This window comes from Vipera ursinii (genome assembly GCF_947247035.1).
Source record: "Vipera ursinii genome assembly, chromosome: Z".
In the NCBI taxonomy this organism is placed as follows: domain Eukaryota; kingdom Metazoa; phylum Chordata; class Lepidosauria; order Squamata; family Viperidae; genus Vipera; species Vipera ursinii.
Genome location: NC_139517.1, coordinates 94,471,991 through 94,491,871, shown reverse-complemented (window position 1 = coordinate 94,491,871; position 19,881 = coordinate 94,471,991). Strand labels below are relative to the sequence as shown.

Genomic DNA, 19,881 nt, shown 5'->3' with positions numbered 1-19,881 from the left:
GTCACTCCTTTATCCTGTCAATCATAGCTACACTGATCTTTAATGGATTATTTTTCAGATACTCTTATTGTATCACAAAATTTATCCACTGTTCACTGCAAAATAACCTCTGTCGTTTATCGGAACCATGACAATTGAGTTGCTGGTTGAAGGAAGCACACATACAGTATCTTCTCATATTTATCCAATTTACCTGTAACACTACATTCATTCCTTACACATTTATCTATATTTACATAGGATCTGTGATAGTGCAGTGGTTAGAATGCAGTAACTCTGCTGACTGCCAGCAGTTCGATCCTAACCAGCTCAAAGTTGACTCATCCTTCCCAGGTCGGTAAAATGAGGACCCAGATTGTTGAGGGCAATGTGCTGACTCTGTAAATCGCTTAGAGCAGGTTGTAAAGCACTATGAAGCAGTATATGTCTAAATGTTATTGCTATTGCTATATTAAATAACTGGGGGAAAAGAGACATCCTTGCTTTACTCCCTGCTTAATATTGCTTCAACAGTTCTGTAAAATTATCATCATCATCTTTTTCATCATCATCTTCATCATCATTCATATAAATCAAATTTTAAAAACCTTCATAAAATTATCCATTATAACAGGAAACAAAACATTGAAAGATTGAAAACAAGCAGAATAAAATTTAAAACCTCCACAAATAAGTATTTAAATCTGAAACACCAAATAAATTTGTTGTGCCTAAATGTAAAAAAAATAAATGCAAATAAGTTAACTTTGAAAAAAAATTAAACCAACTTTGATGAATTAAAGGTGAAATTGTCTTAAGAAATATCCTCCAAGTGCTTGTTTGAAAGAATTATTTTTCATTATTTATATACGTGTGGTTCAGAAATTATGCTCCATAGATGATCCAATAATGATGCAATTATTTATGCAGAGAAACTGCCATCTGAAAGGAAAGTGTTACAGTAGCCCAAGGATAAAATGTGTAGAGGAAAAGCAGTTGTATCAGCTACAATCTAAGAATCGATGACAAATACCCTTTATGATAGCTAACAATTCCCAAAGGCTTGTGTCTTGCTTATTTCATGCATGGATGTAATCAGCTAGAACTCTCTATGTGCAATGCTTATTATGGTTTTTTTAAAAAAAATAACTTTGTGAGTGAAACAGATGATCCACTGAATTTAAAATTATGGTATGTCAAATCTAAAAGAACTGTAAAACAAAAGCAATCCATCATAATTAATAGACTGTGATTGGCAGCAAACGTGATGAAAGTCAGATAAAGCAAACACATCTTAAACATCCATTTTAATAAGAAAATGTGAATGGTCCATTAAAAAAATGAAATTTGTCTGAATGCCAAATGCCCTGCATTTTATTTTTTAAAAAATATTTTAATGTTCTTAGCATTATTCTGATTACTACAGATAATTCAATTGTAAAATCTATAGAATTATTCCAATTCCGCACCAAATGGCATAATTTCATTCTTAAATTACTAGTTTTGGAAATATAATAGAAGACTAAGATATTAATTTTCTAGGAATCCATAACTACTTTCACTAGGATACCGGGTAAAAAGTTTGGTTAAACAATTCAAGATTTTTTCACAGTTGTCCAATCCAAAACTATAGAAGTGCTTTGCTAAAAAACTATAAACAGAAAATGAACACATTTGGCTTTAAACAAAACTAAAACGGATTGTTCCGTTATTGTAGTTAAATGGCAATTCTCATGCAGTCCATAAAGTATAATACTAAGTGTTTAAATAGGCTATAATTTTTTTTCTTCCTTCCTGCAAAATGTGAATTAGTTGTTACATAAATAAATCTGCCAAGAACATGCTTCAAAACTTCTAAAAGATCTTTTTTATACTTCCTGAGAGGTACACCTGTCCTTGTTTAGCTTTCTTTGCTTCCGTTTCTACGTTTATTTTCAAACCAGTTAAAAGAGGTATGAAAATATTAATCTGAATGATGATTCATATTTGCAAATGCCCATAGCAAGCTTAGCAATGCTTGATAGAAATAAAAATAAATGTAAAAGAACAAAGACACTTAAAATAGATACACTAACATCCTGAGCAAATGCCAAAGAAATGAAATCATACGCCTAAACCACTCAAAAATGTTATGCAGTAAGCATTTTCAGACTTCTTTAATAACTTCAGCTGAAACATTATTCTAATTAAATGTTTTTTTAATATCAATTGTATTAAATTGTGCTAAAGAAACACACTTTAATTATATAGATATTTTAAACTGCCATTCATCTGGAAAGATGTGTGATTTAATTATATTCTTATATATATGAAATTCATATGAATTTATTTCCTGCTAATAACATCACTCTGAGATACATAACTAAACAGAACCATGAGCTAGGTTCAACAATTGAATTTTTCTAAACTTTATTTAAAAATAAACAAAAAATTCTGTTCCTATCATTAAGGTAAAGGTAAAGGTTCCCCCGCACATGCGTGCTAGTCGTTTCCGACTCTAGGAGCCGGTGCTCATCTCCGTTTCAAAGCCGAAGAGCCAGCGCTTGTCCGAGGACGTCTCCGTGGTCATGTGGCCGGCATGACTAGACACCAAAGGCGCACAGAACGCTGTTACCTTCCCATCGTAGTGGTCCCTATTTTTCTACTTGCATTTTTACGTGCTTTCGAACTGCTAGGTTGGCAGAAGCTGGGACGAGTAACAGGCGCTCACTCTGTTACGCGGTACTCGGGATTCGACCCGCCAAACTGCCGACCTTCTGATCGACAAGCTCAGCGTCCTAACCCACTGAGCCACCGCGTCCCTTTCCTATCATTATAAGTGGTATTTGTCTTCCTCAGACTTAGTCTTCTACCACAGGCCAGGGAGGAATTTGACAGTTTGAATCAATATCTTAGCTGCTCCTAAATATATCCAGATCCAGATTTGTGTGTGTGTGTGCACATTAGTAAAAGAAATACTTTTTGTTTTGTAACTGTGATATTTTGTGTTCTACAAGTAGTCTTTGACTTAAAACAGCTCATTTGGTGATTTTTTGAAGTTATAGTGGCACTGAAAAAAAGTTTCTTAAACTTATGATCATTGTAGCATCCCTATGGTCACAACTGGTCAAAATTCAGATGCTAGGCAAATGACTCGTATTAACAATAGTTTTCAATGTCCAAGGTCATGTGTACAGCTTTCGAGACCTTCTGACAAACAAAAGTCAATGAGGAAGCCAGATTCCCTTAACAACCATGTTACTAATTTAACAAATGTTTATGTTATTTATGTTGCTAACATAAAATGGGACAAAACTCACTGAACAAATGTCACTTAGCAACAGAGATTTTGGCCTCAGTTGTGGTCATAAGCTGAGGACTATCTGTGCTTTCAAAGGTAGGAAACTGTATTTCAGTTTCTGAAACTGTGGAGACTAAAGGACCCATCCTGGACTTGACCCAAAGTTCTAAACATGAAAAATGAAAGAAATGTTAGAAATCTCCAGGCCTTGTACTTAAGAAGTAATAGAATAACAAATTCCTTTTAAAATGCAAGGACTTATTAATATAATGGGGGGAAGGGATAAGTATAGTAACAGTAGATTTCTTTTCAGTGCAATAGCACCCATTATATCCCATACAACTGTCAACCACTTACACTAGAATTCTACATAGAAATAAATATAAGTAAATCCCATGGAAGTTGACAAAACTTACAAACACATTAGAAATCATTAACTTTTTAATCTATTCATTTGCTTCTATTCACCCAAGCATAAAGCTTATACTGTATTGCTAAAGATGGAACTTTTTATTTCAGGAGTAATATGTGTAGGATATTTTACAAAGTCTTGTTCTGACATCTTAAAGATATTACAGAGTTTTAGAATGGCATCTATTAAAATACGGAGATATTCTGAGTTGTTGTTGCTCACCTACTTGTAACAGGATATATATTTTACTGAAGAACTACATTTCATGTATTCTGGTTTATTTCTCCAATTATTTTTTCAATTTTAATTTTGCAAGGAACTGAAACTCCCATCACACTGAGCTAGGTCAGTAATATATTGTATTTTATTTTAGCCATAGATTGTTACCAGATCAATGACATAATTAAAAAGTTAATTATTCTCTAGATTTAAAAAATTCTACGGTATACAAACTTTCTTTACAATAATGAAAACTCTGTGCCAAGAAAAGAACTGCAATCTTAATAAGATAATTAAACACATTTTTATTTGGTTTTTTGAGTATAAGCAGGGGAACAAAGAATTACAACACATTTACAAAGAATGTTAACCATTCAAATTTCCTAATAGTTTTAGATATTTCAACAAGCACCTCGTAAACCAGGCCTGTAGAAGAGACAGCAGACTGATAGCTTAAAGTAATTTTGGCCCACAAAGGAATAGCTGGCTCGTCAATCAGCTACTTGGTAACTAGAGCATAGCGGCAGCTCTAGTGAAGGATGGAGGTGTTGGGGGCCCTTGTGAGTGTGCCTTTCAGGGTGGAAGTAGCGGCAGAAATCTAGGCTGCTGTGCCAGATCCTTCATTGGGGCAGCAACATTTGGTGGCAATGGATTATTTTCAAAAATCTCAGGGACCATGCAAGGGTCCTTAGTGGCCCACATACAGTAAATAGGTACATGTTGTATTGGCCTGTCCTAAACAGTTTTACTTCTACCTAAAGGCTTTTAAGACTAAAAGCTTAGATCTTCCTCCCTTTTTTAAAGGGATGCAATATAACTGAAATAAAATTGCTTAATCACTACTTTGACTTTTGTTCCACAATTACTTGCCTGAGTTTCCAGAGACACAAAAATGTAATCAGATTTACTTTTCTTAAGATTCATACAGGAATGCAAAAACGTATTTAATTTTCATATAGGTAGCAGCACCGAGAAATTAAAACCTCAGAACAAATAACCCATACATAAATTTTTCATGGTGATACAACTAATGAAAATTAAGGCATAGGAAACATTCAGCTTTATAAAATAACTTTTCAAGGAAGGAATTAAACTGTTCCACATTTTTATATACAACACAGGGTGTGCGTTACATATAAACATCACGATGATGATTATTATCATGATGATGACTATGATGATGATGACAATGATACAGAACTAACATTGCATTGTTCCAAAATAGTTGATTTTCAGTTCTTTATTAAGAAAAGGATAGTTGTTTTATTAGATAGTGACCAGCTAGTTGTATTTTTTATCAAACTGGCTTTATTTTAACCATTCTGAAAATCCTACCATTAATGTCTTTTGGTAATCAGCTTTTCTCCCACCATCCCAGGGCGCTGGGTTTTGTTTTAGTTCCTTTTGAAATCCACTGCACTGTCCAACAGGTATGAGCATGGGAGGATTCCTTCAGCTGCACCTCATTTCTACTTTCTGACTATTTTATCTCAATAGCTGAACCAAAGTGGCTTCTGGGTTTCCTGGAAGCCCTCTGCTTCAAAGAGACAAATAGCGATTTGTTTATTTCAAAGGAAATAGAGGCCAGGAGGTGATGATAGATTTATTACTTACATGAACATCTCTCTCACAAACACAGTCATGCTGGATCGGCTAAATTCTAAGCAGAAATTCATAATAAAAGATGAGGTTTGCATTACTAAAAATCAATTATTCTCATTCAGAATTTTATAGCAACATAATACTCTGAATGCTAAAAGTCAGCCTTTAAGGTTATCCTATTTCACATATCTCTGAATATTATATTAAGCTATCATGGTTTATCTAAAAACTGACTCTCTGATCGTTTTAGGAATTAAAATGCTTGAGGTAATTTGAAAATTCACAGACACAAGGAGAGTGCTTAGTCTATTAAAATGTATCATAATTCCTATTGCTTGATTTTGATTTTGTTGATTTTGTCCAATGATACTGATGTTGCTGCCCCTGAACACCTACCCACCCATCCACATAAAACAATGAGGTCCCACCTTTAAGACTCATGACATCTTAGGAAGAAACCTTTTTGCATTCTTAGAACTTGCCATACTCTTATGTAGTTGTAAAGGAGGAGCAATCTAGTAATCATGGAGCAATCTAGTAATCATGATATAGAAATTCATAGATAAATCGAACACTGTGACTGATTAAACTTAGACTACAAAAATAGGAGAGCAGACGCAGATGTTCTTAAACATAAAATAAAGGTATGTTATAATAAGACAGCACAAGTCTTTTTAGTGAAGAAAATCAGAGTTTTATAGAACTAGTGCAGCCTGCCAGTAAGCAGAAAACATAATGACTATTCTAATAGCTGTATCACTGGAAAAAGGGAAAGGAATCATAGCAGCATCAGCAAGTTTGGCTAACTGCTGATTTTCCATTATATATATGAAAGATTTGATTGCAGCAGGCAGTGAAATCCAATCAGGAAATAATCTTTGATCCAGATTAATTTTGATTTAAAATCCGATGTCTCAGCCAAACATCTGTAAAATTGGTCACTTGGAAAATATATGTTATTTTCATCAAGATTAAAATATAGTTTTGCCTCATATCTATAGACAGAAATAATTGAATTATATCAGTATCCTTCACAGATAGAAATCCATACTAGATTTAACATTCAAATATATTTCTCCCTGATTTTTTCTCTTGTTCCTTCAATACATTGTTAACTCCTAGTGACTGCCTGTCCCTGCAGTTTTCTTGGTGATGTTTCCAGAAGTGGTTTGCCATTGCCTTCTTCCTGGGGCTGAGATAGAATGATCTACCCAAGGTTACTTAGACGACTTTATGCCAAAGGCAGACCTAGAACCCAAGTTTTCTTACTCTTGGTCCAGTGCTTTAAGGACTAAAGCACTTTAAGCACTAAAGTGACTCCCTCCCTGGTCTTAAAAAGGCCCAAGATTTGCTTGGTACTTTTAATAACTACATCAAACCGACTCTTTTCTCTGACTGCTAGGTATAACATAAACATATTTTAGTAGTGTGGATTTATTTAGAGATGACTCTTCAGGATCACATTTGTGATTCATAAAGACTGATCAAGTAACAATAAGAATGAACAATCTAAAGCATGGGTGTCAAGCTTGTCGCATCACATGACATGTCACGATGTATCGCGACTTATTTGCATTGCTGGAGCTGGGGCGGGCACTGCCTCCAGATAATGCAACCGGCCCATGGCTGCCAGTTTGACACCCCTGATCTAAAGGTCTTTGCAACCCTTCCCTTTCAAGTTGGAACATGCTAGTTTGGTTTTTTTAAAGCAAAACCCTTTGCTGGTAATAAGACTATTTTCAAAACACTCATTAAACCTTACTTTATTAGGACAAGTCAAATAACAGGAAAAAAAATGTGCAACTGCCAGAGATAGCAAAAGATTTCATCTTCCCTCAGATACAAACATCCAAATCCACATAAGAAGAGTTCAGTTAGCTGTTTTATTGCTTAAAAATAAATCAGGAATCTTCTGAGACTAGCAATTTGCAGCTAGATAAGCCTAGATAAGGTTTATCCTCTTATGTCCATGTAAGGTTTCCAGACTAATTCTCCATTCTTTAACATTGACTAAGGTTGTGATCTTGAATTTCATTTGAATTTTGTTTACAGCGTCTTTTGTGATTTAGCTAGCTTTTGCTTTTCTATTTGGAAACTAAATTTGAGAAATAGGTGCTCAATTCAATAAACAATTATAGTCATTTACTATAAATTCAAAAATGAAATTTAAAATCTTAGGAACCCTGCACTGTTGTGACTGTAGACAACTATAATAGCAGCTAGAAGCTATCAAATGTACTGAATGAGATTACTGGGCCAGGCTGAAAGTATCTAACACAAATATTGAATCTAAATGGTATTGTTCAGCTCGCCTGATCTCTTAAAGATCAAACAATTAAAAAAATGGCCAGAGCTGCTGCTTGTAATTCTGGCTGAGATCTTTTCCATTCACTAGAATATAAATATAAATATTTAAGTAATTACTTAAATTCCACTGTTCATTGATTTTATTAATATAATTCTAACTTTTCAATTATTTAATATAAAGAAATCAATACAAACAATATCTCAAAAAACAATATTTCAGTGGCATGGTCTTTCAGATATTGCTAAACATTTATCCGCTCCTGCCTAATATCCAAAGGAAAATTTAATGCATATTTAGGTGCAGTTACAAGTCTTCCAAAATAAGTATTTCAGAGGTGCACAGACTGATATAAACAGGCCACATCTGTCTCACTTGGTAAATGATGGGATAAGAAAATAGGACTCTGGACAGACTGAAAATCAGCATGTAACTGGGAAGCCACTGAAAGTTTGCTAAAGAACAGCAACAAATAAGAAACTGCAATCCGTAGAGCTAGGGTGTTTGAGAAATACATGTGTTCTTCAAAAAAGCATAAAGCAACTAATATAATTGCTTAAAATTAAAATGGTGGATAAAATTGTAATTTGTAGTAATTAGTAAACATGTATGGTTTGAATAGAGTAATAGTTAAGGTATTTTTATTTACTTGGTACTTTTCATACAGACAAGATTCCTGCAGAGCTTAAACATCTGTGAAAATCCTTTTATTGGCTTTGGATAATATCATGATTTACTATTCTAGGCCGATACTCATAAGATTATTATTTTATTTCACAAAAGTGCCATGAAATTTGGCTTTTTATAACTAAGATTAATTTAGCATTCATAAAAATTAAATGATTTATACATGGCTAGAGGCAGGTTAACTTAGACAAAAAGCTGTAAAAATATCTCCAAAAGAATTGTGCACATGTAACTCAATCATGACACCTATTTTTCCCTTCATTTCATTCCTAAAACAGAAGTCTTTGGAACTGAGTCTTTATTTTTTGTCAAATTGTAAGGGGGATTTCTGAAATGGGAACAGACCGAAGATCTTTGGGATAAGTAGTAGACCAGCCAATGTTTAATTTATATGCTCATTTCAGCTATTGTTAAATACCATAGAACCCTCCATTGCTTAAATCCAATTGACTTGGGGTTTACAGTCCAACACATTCTAAGGGACACATGAAAGTAAGCCACTTCAAACAAGGCTTAAAAAAATAATAATGAGAATTTCATTTACACAACAAAGGAAACTGCTATATTAATTTCCACCTTGTTCTTCAGAAAATTAAACAGGTTTACTTATAGTTTGCTTTCTTAAATGCTTCTGTAGCCAATCTTGCAGGAATTCCATAGCTAACTTCTACTTGGAAAGGAAATCTTCAGGCTTGTGGAGTTGGGAAACTGACTGAAGTTATAAACAACAGTAGAAGAAGCTATTAGCAAATTGATTCTGTATTGTTCTCAAGAAAGCTGCAGACACATGTTTTTATTGTTGTTCAGTCATCATTTTAATGGAATAAATGCAAATAAATCATGAAGTAATAAAAATTATGGGTAAAAAACAAAAAGAATTTCATGAGATAGAGGTTTGAAGAAAAGAATCAGGGTATACTTTGATCTTGACAACATTCTTAATAGTATAGTGAAACTTGGAAGTAAAAGGTTTTAATTCCTTTCTTTGAAAATAAATTGATTTTTTTTTCATCTTGTTTTACCCGTAATCAAAAAAGCTCTTCTGTCGCTATTCTAAATACTTATAATTAATACTTTCTAAATAATAAGACAGCACCTTCAGCAGTTATTAATTTGAAGCTACTTTTTATGTTTACATTGGAGTGATGGACAGAAAATGCCTTTTTTAACCTTCCTCCTCCTTTCTGAGAAGATTTTTATAATGTTGATAAAAACAATGACATATAAAGCATATGAAAATTAATCTTTAGTGGATGTTATTTAATTAACAGAATTACATCAGCAACATGAATGCAGGATAGCTATCTACCCTATTATTTTAAATATATTATTTTTTTAACAATAATAGATTAAGAAGCTGCATAGTCCCAATTTAGATAGGGAAGGGAGAAAGAGAATCACAATAGGCAGAACCTAGAATCTCTCAGGCTATATCTAGTAGGTTAAAATTATAGCATTAATTTGTCAAGATTCTGTCTATTAGTTGCAAGCAAATAAAGGATCAAACTTGACTGGATCTCAGTGGTCTTGTTCTGATCTTGCATCTGACATATAGCCACACAAGCACATATTAAGATATAGTAGAATCACAGTTGAAATAAGAACCAGGGATTCCAGGCTACAGATGGTAGTTAACTGCTTGGCTTCAAGATCATCATGGCTTCAATACCATACTATATTCATTATTTCAGGAAGACAAGAGCAGAAGCCCTACATTTAAGCTTGAAGACTAAAAATGCCATTTACATCTTCTGACTGGTAGTATTAATCACCTATTGTATGTGTGAGTGAGTGTGGGTATAGAGTATATGGCTTATTCTTGGTCTAGAACTAAATTTCTAATCTAGCCAAAGTGTGATCTTCCTACCAAGACTTGCAAGGTGTTAAGTTAAATTGCCAAGTGTTGGAAAATCAGTAATTTGCTGCAAAATAATGATTGGAAAAGGTTGTCAACATGACTTTCTCCTATGTGCTAAAGAAAAGGAAAGACTTTAGGTTACTGCACTATCTTTTGGAAAAAAGAATCATTCATACTTTTCATGGTACACAGGTTATGTAATTAAAACTTATTATTGAGCTTCATGCATAATTATTTGTGTAAAAGGAAAACAAGCTGAGTCTTGAATTGGTTTATATTCTATCAATTTGAATTTTGTGGCACATGTTTTAGAGTTCCAACACAAAACATAGTTTTTCATTTAAAAGCTATGTCAACAAAAGGAGTGAGGAAAAATGACTTGTAAAATAGTTTCCAAGTTATCTGCTTAATAAATGTTTACTTCCCCCATGGTTAAAAGCTATGTTCTTCTGTATTCTATACAAATAATAAAAGAGGTTAACACTGAAATCAGCTCTAATCAGTGGTGAGATTCAGCCGATTTGCACCACTTCAGCAGAACCAGTAGCTAATTTTTTGTTGCCCAGGCTCAGAATGGATTTCTGGAAGCGGCATTCACACAGAGAACTGGTTGTTCACATATTTGTATCTCACCACTGGCTCCAATAAAACAAATTTCAAGAAAGTTTACATTGCCTTCTAAAAAGCAAATAGATACAAGGAAAGTAAAATCATTTGCAGGACAGCAATTATAAATTCCAAATGCCACTGAACTAATGAAATTCAGGAAAAAGTCAATAATCAATACTGACAAGATCAGAAGATCCAAATGTTTCGGTAAATTCCTGCATTCAGCAATGGCATGAATTTAGTACCTAAACAGCCTTTTTCAACCCTTTCCTTTTTGGATGCTCTCCCTAAAAAATTACAAACAATGATCATACGATCTTGGAACACTGCAACTATTGTAAATACATGCTAGTTGCCAAGAGCCAGACTTTGATCTTTTCATTGTCAAGATGCTACAATGTTTGTTAAGTAGAACTGTCAAAAGTTATTTTTTTAGCACTACTATAACTTTGAACAGTTGCTAAATGAATAATTGTAAGTCAAATACTATAATAATGCACTATTAAATGTTTCACAATTGCTTCTGCTGGCTCTATTACTGCCACCATGCAGCACAGCTAACCACAAAGCAGGTCATAGACATACTACATATCTAAGGTCAGCTTTGCTGTCCACTGGATCAGAAAATTCCAGAAAATTTAACAGCCAGATCCAGCATATAATTCCAGACAAAACAACCTGTTTCTAAAAGAGCCATGTTAGTGTATCACTAAAACACATAATATTTCAGGTCTATTAGTACGGCATTTTGGATTACAAAGATTTAAATACAGATTATGAAGATTTTGATTATTCAGTGTTTGAATCATTTGTTGTGTTTCCTAGTTTCTAGCATTTAAATATAGTGAAGAGTGGAACATGAACAGAACAGGAAGAAAGTAATGGCGAACCACTTCCAAAATCTTGCCAAGAAGACTGCAGATAATTCTCCAAGCAGTCACCAGAAGTAATCCTTTTGAGGTAAAAAGAGAAGAGAAGAGAAGAGAAGAGAAGAGAAGAGAAGAGAAGAGAAGAGAAGAGAAGAGAAGAGAAGAGAAGAAGACAAGACACTGTAAATATGTCTTGCTTAGAATCTGAAAACACATACATTGCTAGTCTTTTAAAAGAATCTATTCCTGTATCAATCCCAGCTATGTAATTTAAAAACTACACTTGGCCTTGATGTTTTCAACCTTAAGAATTTTCCCTTTAGCCAGGTCTTTTGAAATATATTTATAATAATGTTATTATTAAGACATTTTAGATAAAAAATGCCTGAATTTTGTTTGAACTGTCTCATTAATCAGAACCATGACATCTACCTTTTCCCACTGGGATTTAACAATTACAATAAAAAAGCTACTACCTATTTTTTACTGCCTTATATTTTCTGTGAGTGGGAGAAGCTGATTATAAACTGAAATAATAAATGCTAAAACACACCTAGTCTAACCCATAATAATTGAGATAAATGTCAGTGACTCTTAAAATGAAACTTTCCATTTTAAAGTTAAATTATTGGGATGAGGCTAATTTTCTTTTTCAATAAGTACAATATATTAAATAATTAACATTTGTTTTTGTTTTTCATTAAGCTTAAAATTAGCTGTCTGCAGAAGGGATCCACTTTTATCTGGTCTAATTCTTTAAAATAAATCTGAAATCATCTTTATTTTAAATCAATTAATATAAAATTATTTTTCCCCAAACAATCTACACTCTACTATATTATTGTCATAGTAGTTATGATTCCAAAATACTATACTATACTATACTATACTATACTATACTATACTATACTATACTATACTATACTATACTCTCTCTCTCTCTGTCCCTCCCTCTGTCCCTCCCTCCCTCCCTCTTCCCCCACCCATGAACAGGATCTAACTTTGATAAGGCAACACCCAGTATCACATGGAAAACTGTATTTTAATTTGGAGGGACTTCAGAAACAGCTTGTATTTGGTACTGGTGTTTACCATTTAGACAAATGGAATAAAAAAGTGTTAGGGCTTGTACTGCCAATATTAACCAGGAACCAAATGCTCAACTTAAATGACCAAAACATTTCCTATGGAAATTTTTCGCTGTTTTTATAGAGGAGCATTTCCCATGTCCTAACAAAAGTTCAAAAGCAATTCACCATGTGGCATGGAGAGTTGCTTTTTAAGAACTAGGAAGCCCAAGTCCCAATAGGCATCATGCATGTTGATAATGAAACCCAGTATCGTTAACAAATTAACTCTCTCCAGAAGAAAATCACAAAGAATTCTATTTGCTTGTTTACACTTAGCAGCATGCTGAAAGGTTTAAGAACTTTGATGAATCATTTATAGTGCTCCTTTTGAAAAGATATACAAGTCATTTTTCTTACTGAAATGTTTTGGAGAGTAATTAGAAGTTACTAAAAGCAATGAATTCATATTGTTAACACCGATTTATCAAATCATTTTCTCCGACATGTATATCTTCGAATGTACATGTTTTTTCAAAGACATTTCTTGGAAACTACACTAAATATTTATAAAATAATCCATCAAACATTACTTCTGGACAATCTCTATCCATTGAGTAACATAGGACTATTATATTAGTGCTACTTCAATATAGAAAACTGTGCATCAATTGTACTCACACACAATTACAAAATTATAAGCCCTTTATTTAAAAGGTTAAAACATGTACATTCTGTCTCGACCTTTAAATATGGCATAGCAACATATATTACACTAGAAGTCAGAATTTTAGAAAAGCTTCATTTTCTTAATTTTTGAAAAAAGTAAAACATATTTTAAAATGTATCTGTTCTTTTTAATTTTGTGATCTATGGAGAGATCATTAAATATTTCAATGTGTAATCCAGAATAAATGCTAAATCTTTTTACCTTTCAATCATCATTTTGTTAAACTGGTGTAATTGTCCCCTGAACTTCATTGGCCTTGTAGCCTTTCATTTAACTTGGGGCTGCAGGATCAGAGCTTTTTAATTGTCTGTGTAGCCTTTTAAATACAAACTATAACATCACATGAAAGGAAGATGAGAACATATTATCAGCCCAAGAAAATAATGAAGATAGACATATACTATATAATATTTTGGAATTCCAATAACAGAGCAGATGGTGGAAGAATAAAAAAGAGAAATTATCTATCATCTCTCTCTCTCTCACACACACACACACACACACACACACAGACACACAGACACACAAACGCACATACACAGAGACACATCTATCATCATCTAATTTCCTATTTCTTAACCATATATCTCCTTTTAGAGTTGTCAGTTTTACTAAATGCAAATTTATTTGTGATTTTATTTTCAAGATTTTATTATAAATATTACACAATATTTCCTGAAATAAAAAAGTAAAATTGTAAGCAATATGAGTCATTTAAAATGAACAATTTTATTTTATTTTATTTTGCTTATGTTGCATTATATTAGAGAAGGTGGGTATATTTTGTCAAAATAAATTTTTGGCAACAAAATACAAGCAATCATCTATTACTTTTGATTACTATATTTCCTACTGTGAAATATATCATACTCTGCTTTACTGGGTTCCTGTTATATGCTGTTATATGCAGGGAAATCCTTACTGTCCATGGAACATCAGTATAAGACAGAATAAAAATTATATTTCTTCAGCTTTCTGTGACTTTCTTTTCTATGCAGAGGTTTAATTGGGAGTCCCTGGCTTCTATGGTAACAACCTTGGATACAGTGGTGAGATTCAAATATGTGAACAACTGGTTTTTTGTGTGGGTGCCGCTTCCAGAAGTCCATTCTGGGCCTGGGCAACAAAAAATCATCTGAATCCCACCACTGCTTGGAAGTCCACTTTCAGTATCAGTCATCAGCCTAGAGGTATACTCACAGAACAGACTTGCTCACAAGAATAAACAGCAGCAGAAATAGTTCAAGGTATCCTCAGACTACAACTATCAGATTTGAGCTATCAAAATCTTGAGTAGATAAAAACAAAGAGAATTGACTGTTTCTCTTTGGTTCTATCTCCCGGTACCTAGTCTCCACCCTTAGTGCAGGTAGTCCTCGACTTTCCACCACAATTGAGCCCAAAATCTATGATGCTAGGCAAGAAATTCGTTAAATGAGCTTTGCCCCATTTTATAACTTTTCTTGCCACATTTGTTAAATGAATCACTGCAGCTGTTAAGTTAGTAACACATTTGTTAAGTGAATCTGGCTTCCCCATTGATTTTGCTTATCAGAAGGTTGCAAAAGGGGATTGCATGACCCCAGGATACTGCAATCATCACGAACCAATTGTCAAGCATCTGAATGTAAATCACATTCACTATGGGGATGCTGTAACAGTCATAAGTGTGCAGAAAAAAATTCACACTTTCATTTTTTTTCAGTGCTGCTGTAACTTCAAACGGTCACTAAAATGAACTGTTGTAAGACAAGGACTAACTGTATATTCTGAGGCTATCTGCCATTACTTATTTGCTCCACCCACAAACCATAATGCCAACCTGCACAATTGCCTAGATTTCAGTATGGGACCATGTTGGCCCCACAGGAGAATAAATAAGATTTTTTTAAAGATCAGGGGCCCTATTCCTAAGAGCAACAATGAGGCTGTGAGACCTGCCTTGTTACCTCTGTATCTATACAGCATCTATGCCAATGTTTTAGCAAAGGACAAACACATTGCCATTTATATTGTAAGTATTCCACAAATAATTCAACACCAGAGAATACTGTACTGCAGAAATAACTAAAGAATATTTTCTCTATTTAACTCTAAATAAATATTTAAATATTTTGCGAAATTCTTTCTTGATTTCTTTATGTTAGAAAAGTATTTTTTAATTAATGCACTGATCAAATTAGTCTCTCGTATGGCTTTACATCTTTTATTTTAAATATATGTATGTAAATATAAGAAATGATAAGATAAAATAAGGTAAACATACAGCTCCATAAAAATATTCAGATATGTAAATAAATATAATCCATTTATCATAATATATGCAGAAACATTTGGCATATGAAAATATATGGGTTTTATTATCTTAAACTTGATATTAGCAATCTGTAGTTACACTTATATTGAAAATACTGTTCAAAAGTATAGTGAGTGTATTTTATACTGTATAAGAAAAATTAAAGAAAGATATAGATTATTAATGCTAAGGTGGTTGATATTATAACCTTATATTGGAAAGTTACTCACACTGAATTTTTTTCTTTGTAAAACCTAAACATAAAACTATAATTAAGACTAATTCCCAATCAAAGTTTTATAGAATTGTGTTCTAATATTTAATTAAATATATCACAGAGCAATCTACTATAATTAATTTTTAATTATCTATGTATCTAAGCTTTAATAAAAGTTAAAGGAGATTAATATTTCTGTTTAATATTTATAAAGATTTTCTTTTAATTATCACATAACACTTTTCTTACAGTGCATTATGTAACATTATTACCCTTACAAGTCAACCAACTATTATGTCTCTGGAATATAATAATTACTTTTATTTGATTCATAGATAATTATAATTCAAATAAATCCCAATTGATGTCTCTTTCAAATCTTTAGCCTGTCAGTTACAAGAAACAATTATCTTAAAATTTAAAAAAATGATATAATTCCAGTTTTCTTGATCTAATTAACATGGAAAATAGTTGAAACAATTCTAAACTAATCAAAAATATGGACAATTTAAAAAGCCGTTAATTTTTTTAAAGGAAATACAATTTTCAGTAAAAGATTCGGATTTCTTCTTATTTTTATTCATAGGTAGAAATCCTTCAGATTTCTGTATCAGCTTTATACCATCCTATTGCATGTGTGTGAAGATGTTTGTACATGTATACAAATCTATTTCTTACCTTTAGCAGTGTTACAATGAAATCCTTCATCCAGGATTGCCTGAAGATTTCTTACCCATTTAAATATTTTTATAGAAAAGTATATTTTGTAACATAGTTTTTTAAATGCAATTCAAATCAGCTTTTCAGTTTCTCTTCCTGAACTACAAGACAGAGTACAACAAATTTCAAAATAAGTAGGACTCAAAATATTTTGCATTAAACTGTCAAGGAAGTACATTTCTATATAACAGTCCTAAGAATTCAAACATAACTATGGATAGTTTTTCACTTTCAAATTTCAAAGTAGATCATGACTTTTACTTGATCAAAACTTGGAATTATATATATATATATATGCACACATGTATGCATAGACACACACATATACACATACATATATACACAGACACACACACATACACACACATATAAAAGCAAATTTAAACATTAATTTAATAGTACAAATATAATTCAAAAGTATCCAACTAAGCATGAGAAAACAAATATAATAAAATTAGTGTGCCAAGATGCTAACTTAAGTTATATGAAATAATTATACTTAGAGCAGGAACATACAAACACTCATATTTGTACACATACACTTTCATTTGATTATTTTGATGTACTTTTTGAGGCATAGGAATCCATTTCATTTGAAAAGTAGAATTGTTTGCATATTTGCACAATCTGTCTTCATTCTATAAGCCTAACCAAAGTAAAACTACAGGCTTCTGAGAAGTAGATTCTATCTCAATTCTACCAGTGTTCCAGAAATACTTTAGGTGGGCAGTCCTAAAAAGAAATGGAATATACTCCTTGAGTGGCATGAATACAGACATATCCTTTTTCTTAGGTAGAATTTTGACAAGAAAGAAAAGATATAGGTGACTGAGGGATAAACTTAAAATATTAGATGTCCCCAAACTGCGTCCTTTAGAAAGACTGTGATTCTGCAATCCTTCAAGGGTCCTAACCCCAAGGTGTCCTAATCTGTATTCTTAACACTTGTGACCTGTCTCTATCATGAGACATGGAGCAGCAAATATAACGATTTAGTTAGTGTAGTGGTAGGCCAGTGTGCTACAACTGGGGTCTTGTCACTACCACTCAAGGTATCAAGCAGTCATGCGCCAAACGCTTCCAGAACAAATCCAGTACCTGGCTTCACGATCACCCATCCCGGGTTTTTTTTTGTTTTTTTTTATTTTATTATTTTATTTTATTATTTTATTTTATTATTTTCTCTCTCTCTCTCTCTCTCACACACACACAGAGAGAGAGAGAGAGAGAGAGAGAGAGAGAGAGAGAGAGAGAGAGAGAGAGAGAGAGAGAGAGAGAGAGAGATGAATCACTTTCCCGGACAGAAGAAACGCAAGGGAGGGGGCTTTACCTGAGCTGTCGCTTTTCCGCTTGCCCATTCTTTTCTCCGTCTCCACCGGGGACAGCGCTTGCCTTCCGTAATCTCCCGGAGCGCATGCTGCTCCTGTCGGGGTGCCGGTCCCCAAACTTGATGAATTCGTGCACAGTCCGGGGGGACTACTGGCTAGATCCGGTGGTCCAGCCGAATCGGGCTGAAGGCACAGACTGTGTCTGGATGAGGCGGACTGAGGCGGTGGAGGCGGTGGCGGGGAAGCCATCTGCGGGATGTGCCAGTTTGTCTGTAAAGACTGCTGGTGCTGCGGCTGCTGTTGTTGGTGGTGGTGGTGATGGTGGTGGTGGTGGTGGCCCCTATGGTGCTGGCTGCTGAACATGCCCTCCTCGTTGGGGTATCCCGCTATGATGCAAGAGGAGGAGGACGCGGAGAGCTCCGGGTAGGACATGTGATCTGAGCGGCCGTGCAGGGCAAGCGCAGACTGTGAGAATGGGTGCAAGCCCTGGCCAGGGGGATGGTGGGGACTGCGCAGGCAGCCGAAAAGCGTGTGATCCATGGCATGCGGCAGGACTCCGAGCGGCCACCCCGCTGCCAGCGAACGCCCGCCGGAGGACAAGGAGCGACTCGGTCCTCCCCTCTCCTCCCAGCCACCTCTAAGGCCGGTGGCTGCGCGCCGCGTCGCTCGGGTGTAATCCAGATCTCCTGCGCTTGGTTACCAATCCCGACCGTGGCTTCCCTCGGATGTTTCAAGAAGCGGCCGCTCGGGCTCGCAGGCGGCGGAACAGAGGTGGTCCGCGCTAATGATCGGAGGGGGAAGCGCCTCGCCGAAGTTATAAATACAGGAGTGTGTAACGTGAGCTGGGGGCTGGCTTAGCGGCGCGGCGCTGACCACATACGAACGCCAGCCCAACAGCCACCCCAACAGCGACCTGCAGCTGCCCTCACCCCCGACCCCAGTTCAGCTTCGCTCTTTCTTGCCAGGCGTCGGGTGAGTCCCAAGAAGTAAGCAGTTCCAAGACCTTAATAAGCTCTGGGCGAGAAACCTTTAGGGGGACCAGCCTGCCCTCACCCGTGGCCCTTCCAGCGCCGAGCTCCGCCCAACACGCCCCTCATAAGGCGCGGGGCATGAAGGCAGACCTTGCTCTTTATGTGGCGCAGAACGAGAGTGCAGGTAAGAGAAGTACACCTGTCACATCTGGAGCTTCCTCGTCCTTCTTTGTGACCTCGTTAGGGCTAGTAGTGGATATACTGGAAACAAGGATGTTCCAGAAAGTGCAACCAGGAAAGTCTGGAAGGGCAACATTTACATATTAATTTCTTTAAGAGGTTTTGTGATAAATACTAGGTGAAGTATTCTTTCTGGTTAGAATGAAGGAGAGGATTTTGGATTATTCCAGATGTGGGCAAGGAACACTGTCGGTTTTTGCTTATATTTCTTGGTGTAACCCATGTCTTCTTACTATACCTTCTAGAGATCACTTTCTTGTCATTTCTCATTCATCCACCTGCAATTGTTCTTTAAGAAGTGTGGTGATATGAAAAAGGGGCTTTGGAATCCAGGTTCTCATTTTGTCACCCAGAAAAAAAGGAGTAAGTGGATGGACCAAGTGACCCTACAAACTGCCTGCTATTTCTTTGCCGAGGTTTTGATGCTCTGGAGAGTGAAAGTGAATTGATATTGCATATGGGCTAGCTGCTCCTATATATATGGCTCCATTT

General features: G+C 34.8%; 1 protein-coding gene across 1 annotated transcript in view; it reads right to left on the bottom strand.

The window, feature by feature from the left end:
- Positions 1-18,943, bottom strand: part of MEOX2 (mesenchyme homeobox 2) — a 60,265-nt gene extending 41,322 nt beyond the window's left edge. Inside the window, exon 1 of the mRNA XM_083377210.1 lies at positions 18,181-18,943. Within this exon, the coding sequence (XP_083233336.1) occupies positions 18,181-18,718 (538 nt within the window). The 5' untranslated portion in view covers positions 18,719-18,943. The remainder of the gene's footprint in view (positions 1-18,180) is intronic.
- Between the last annotated feature and the right edge of the window lie 938 nt (positions 18,944-19,881).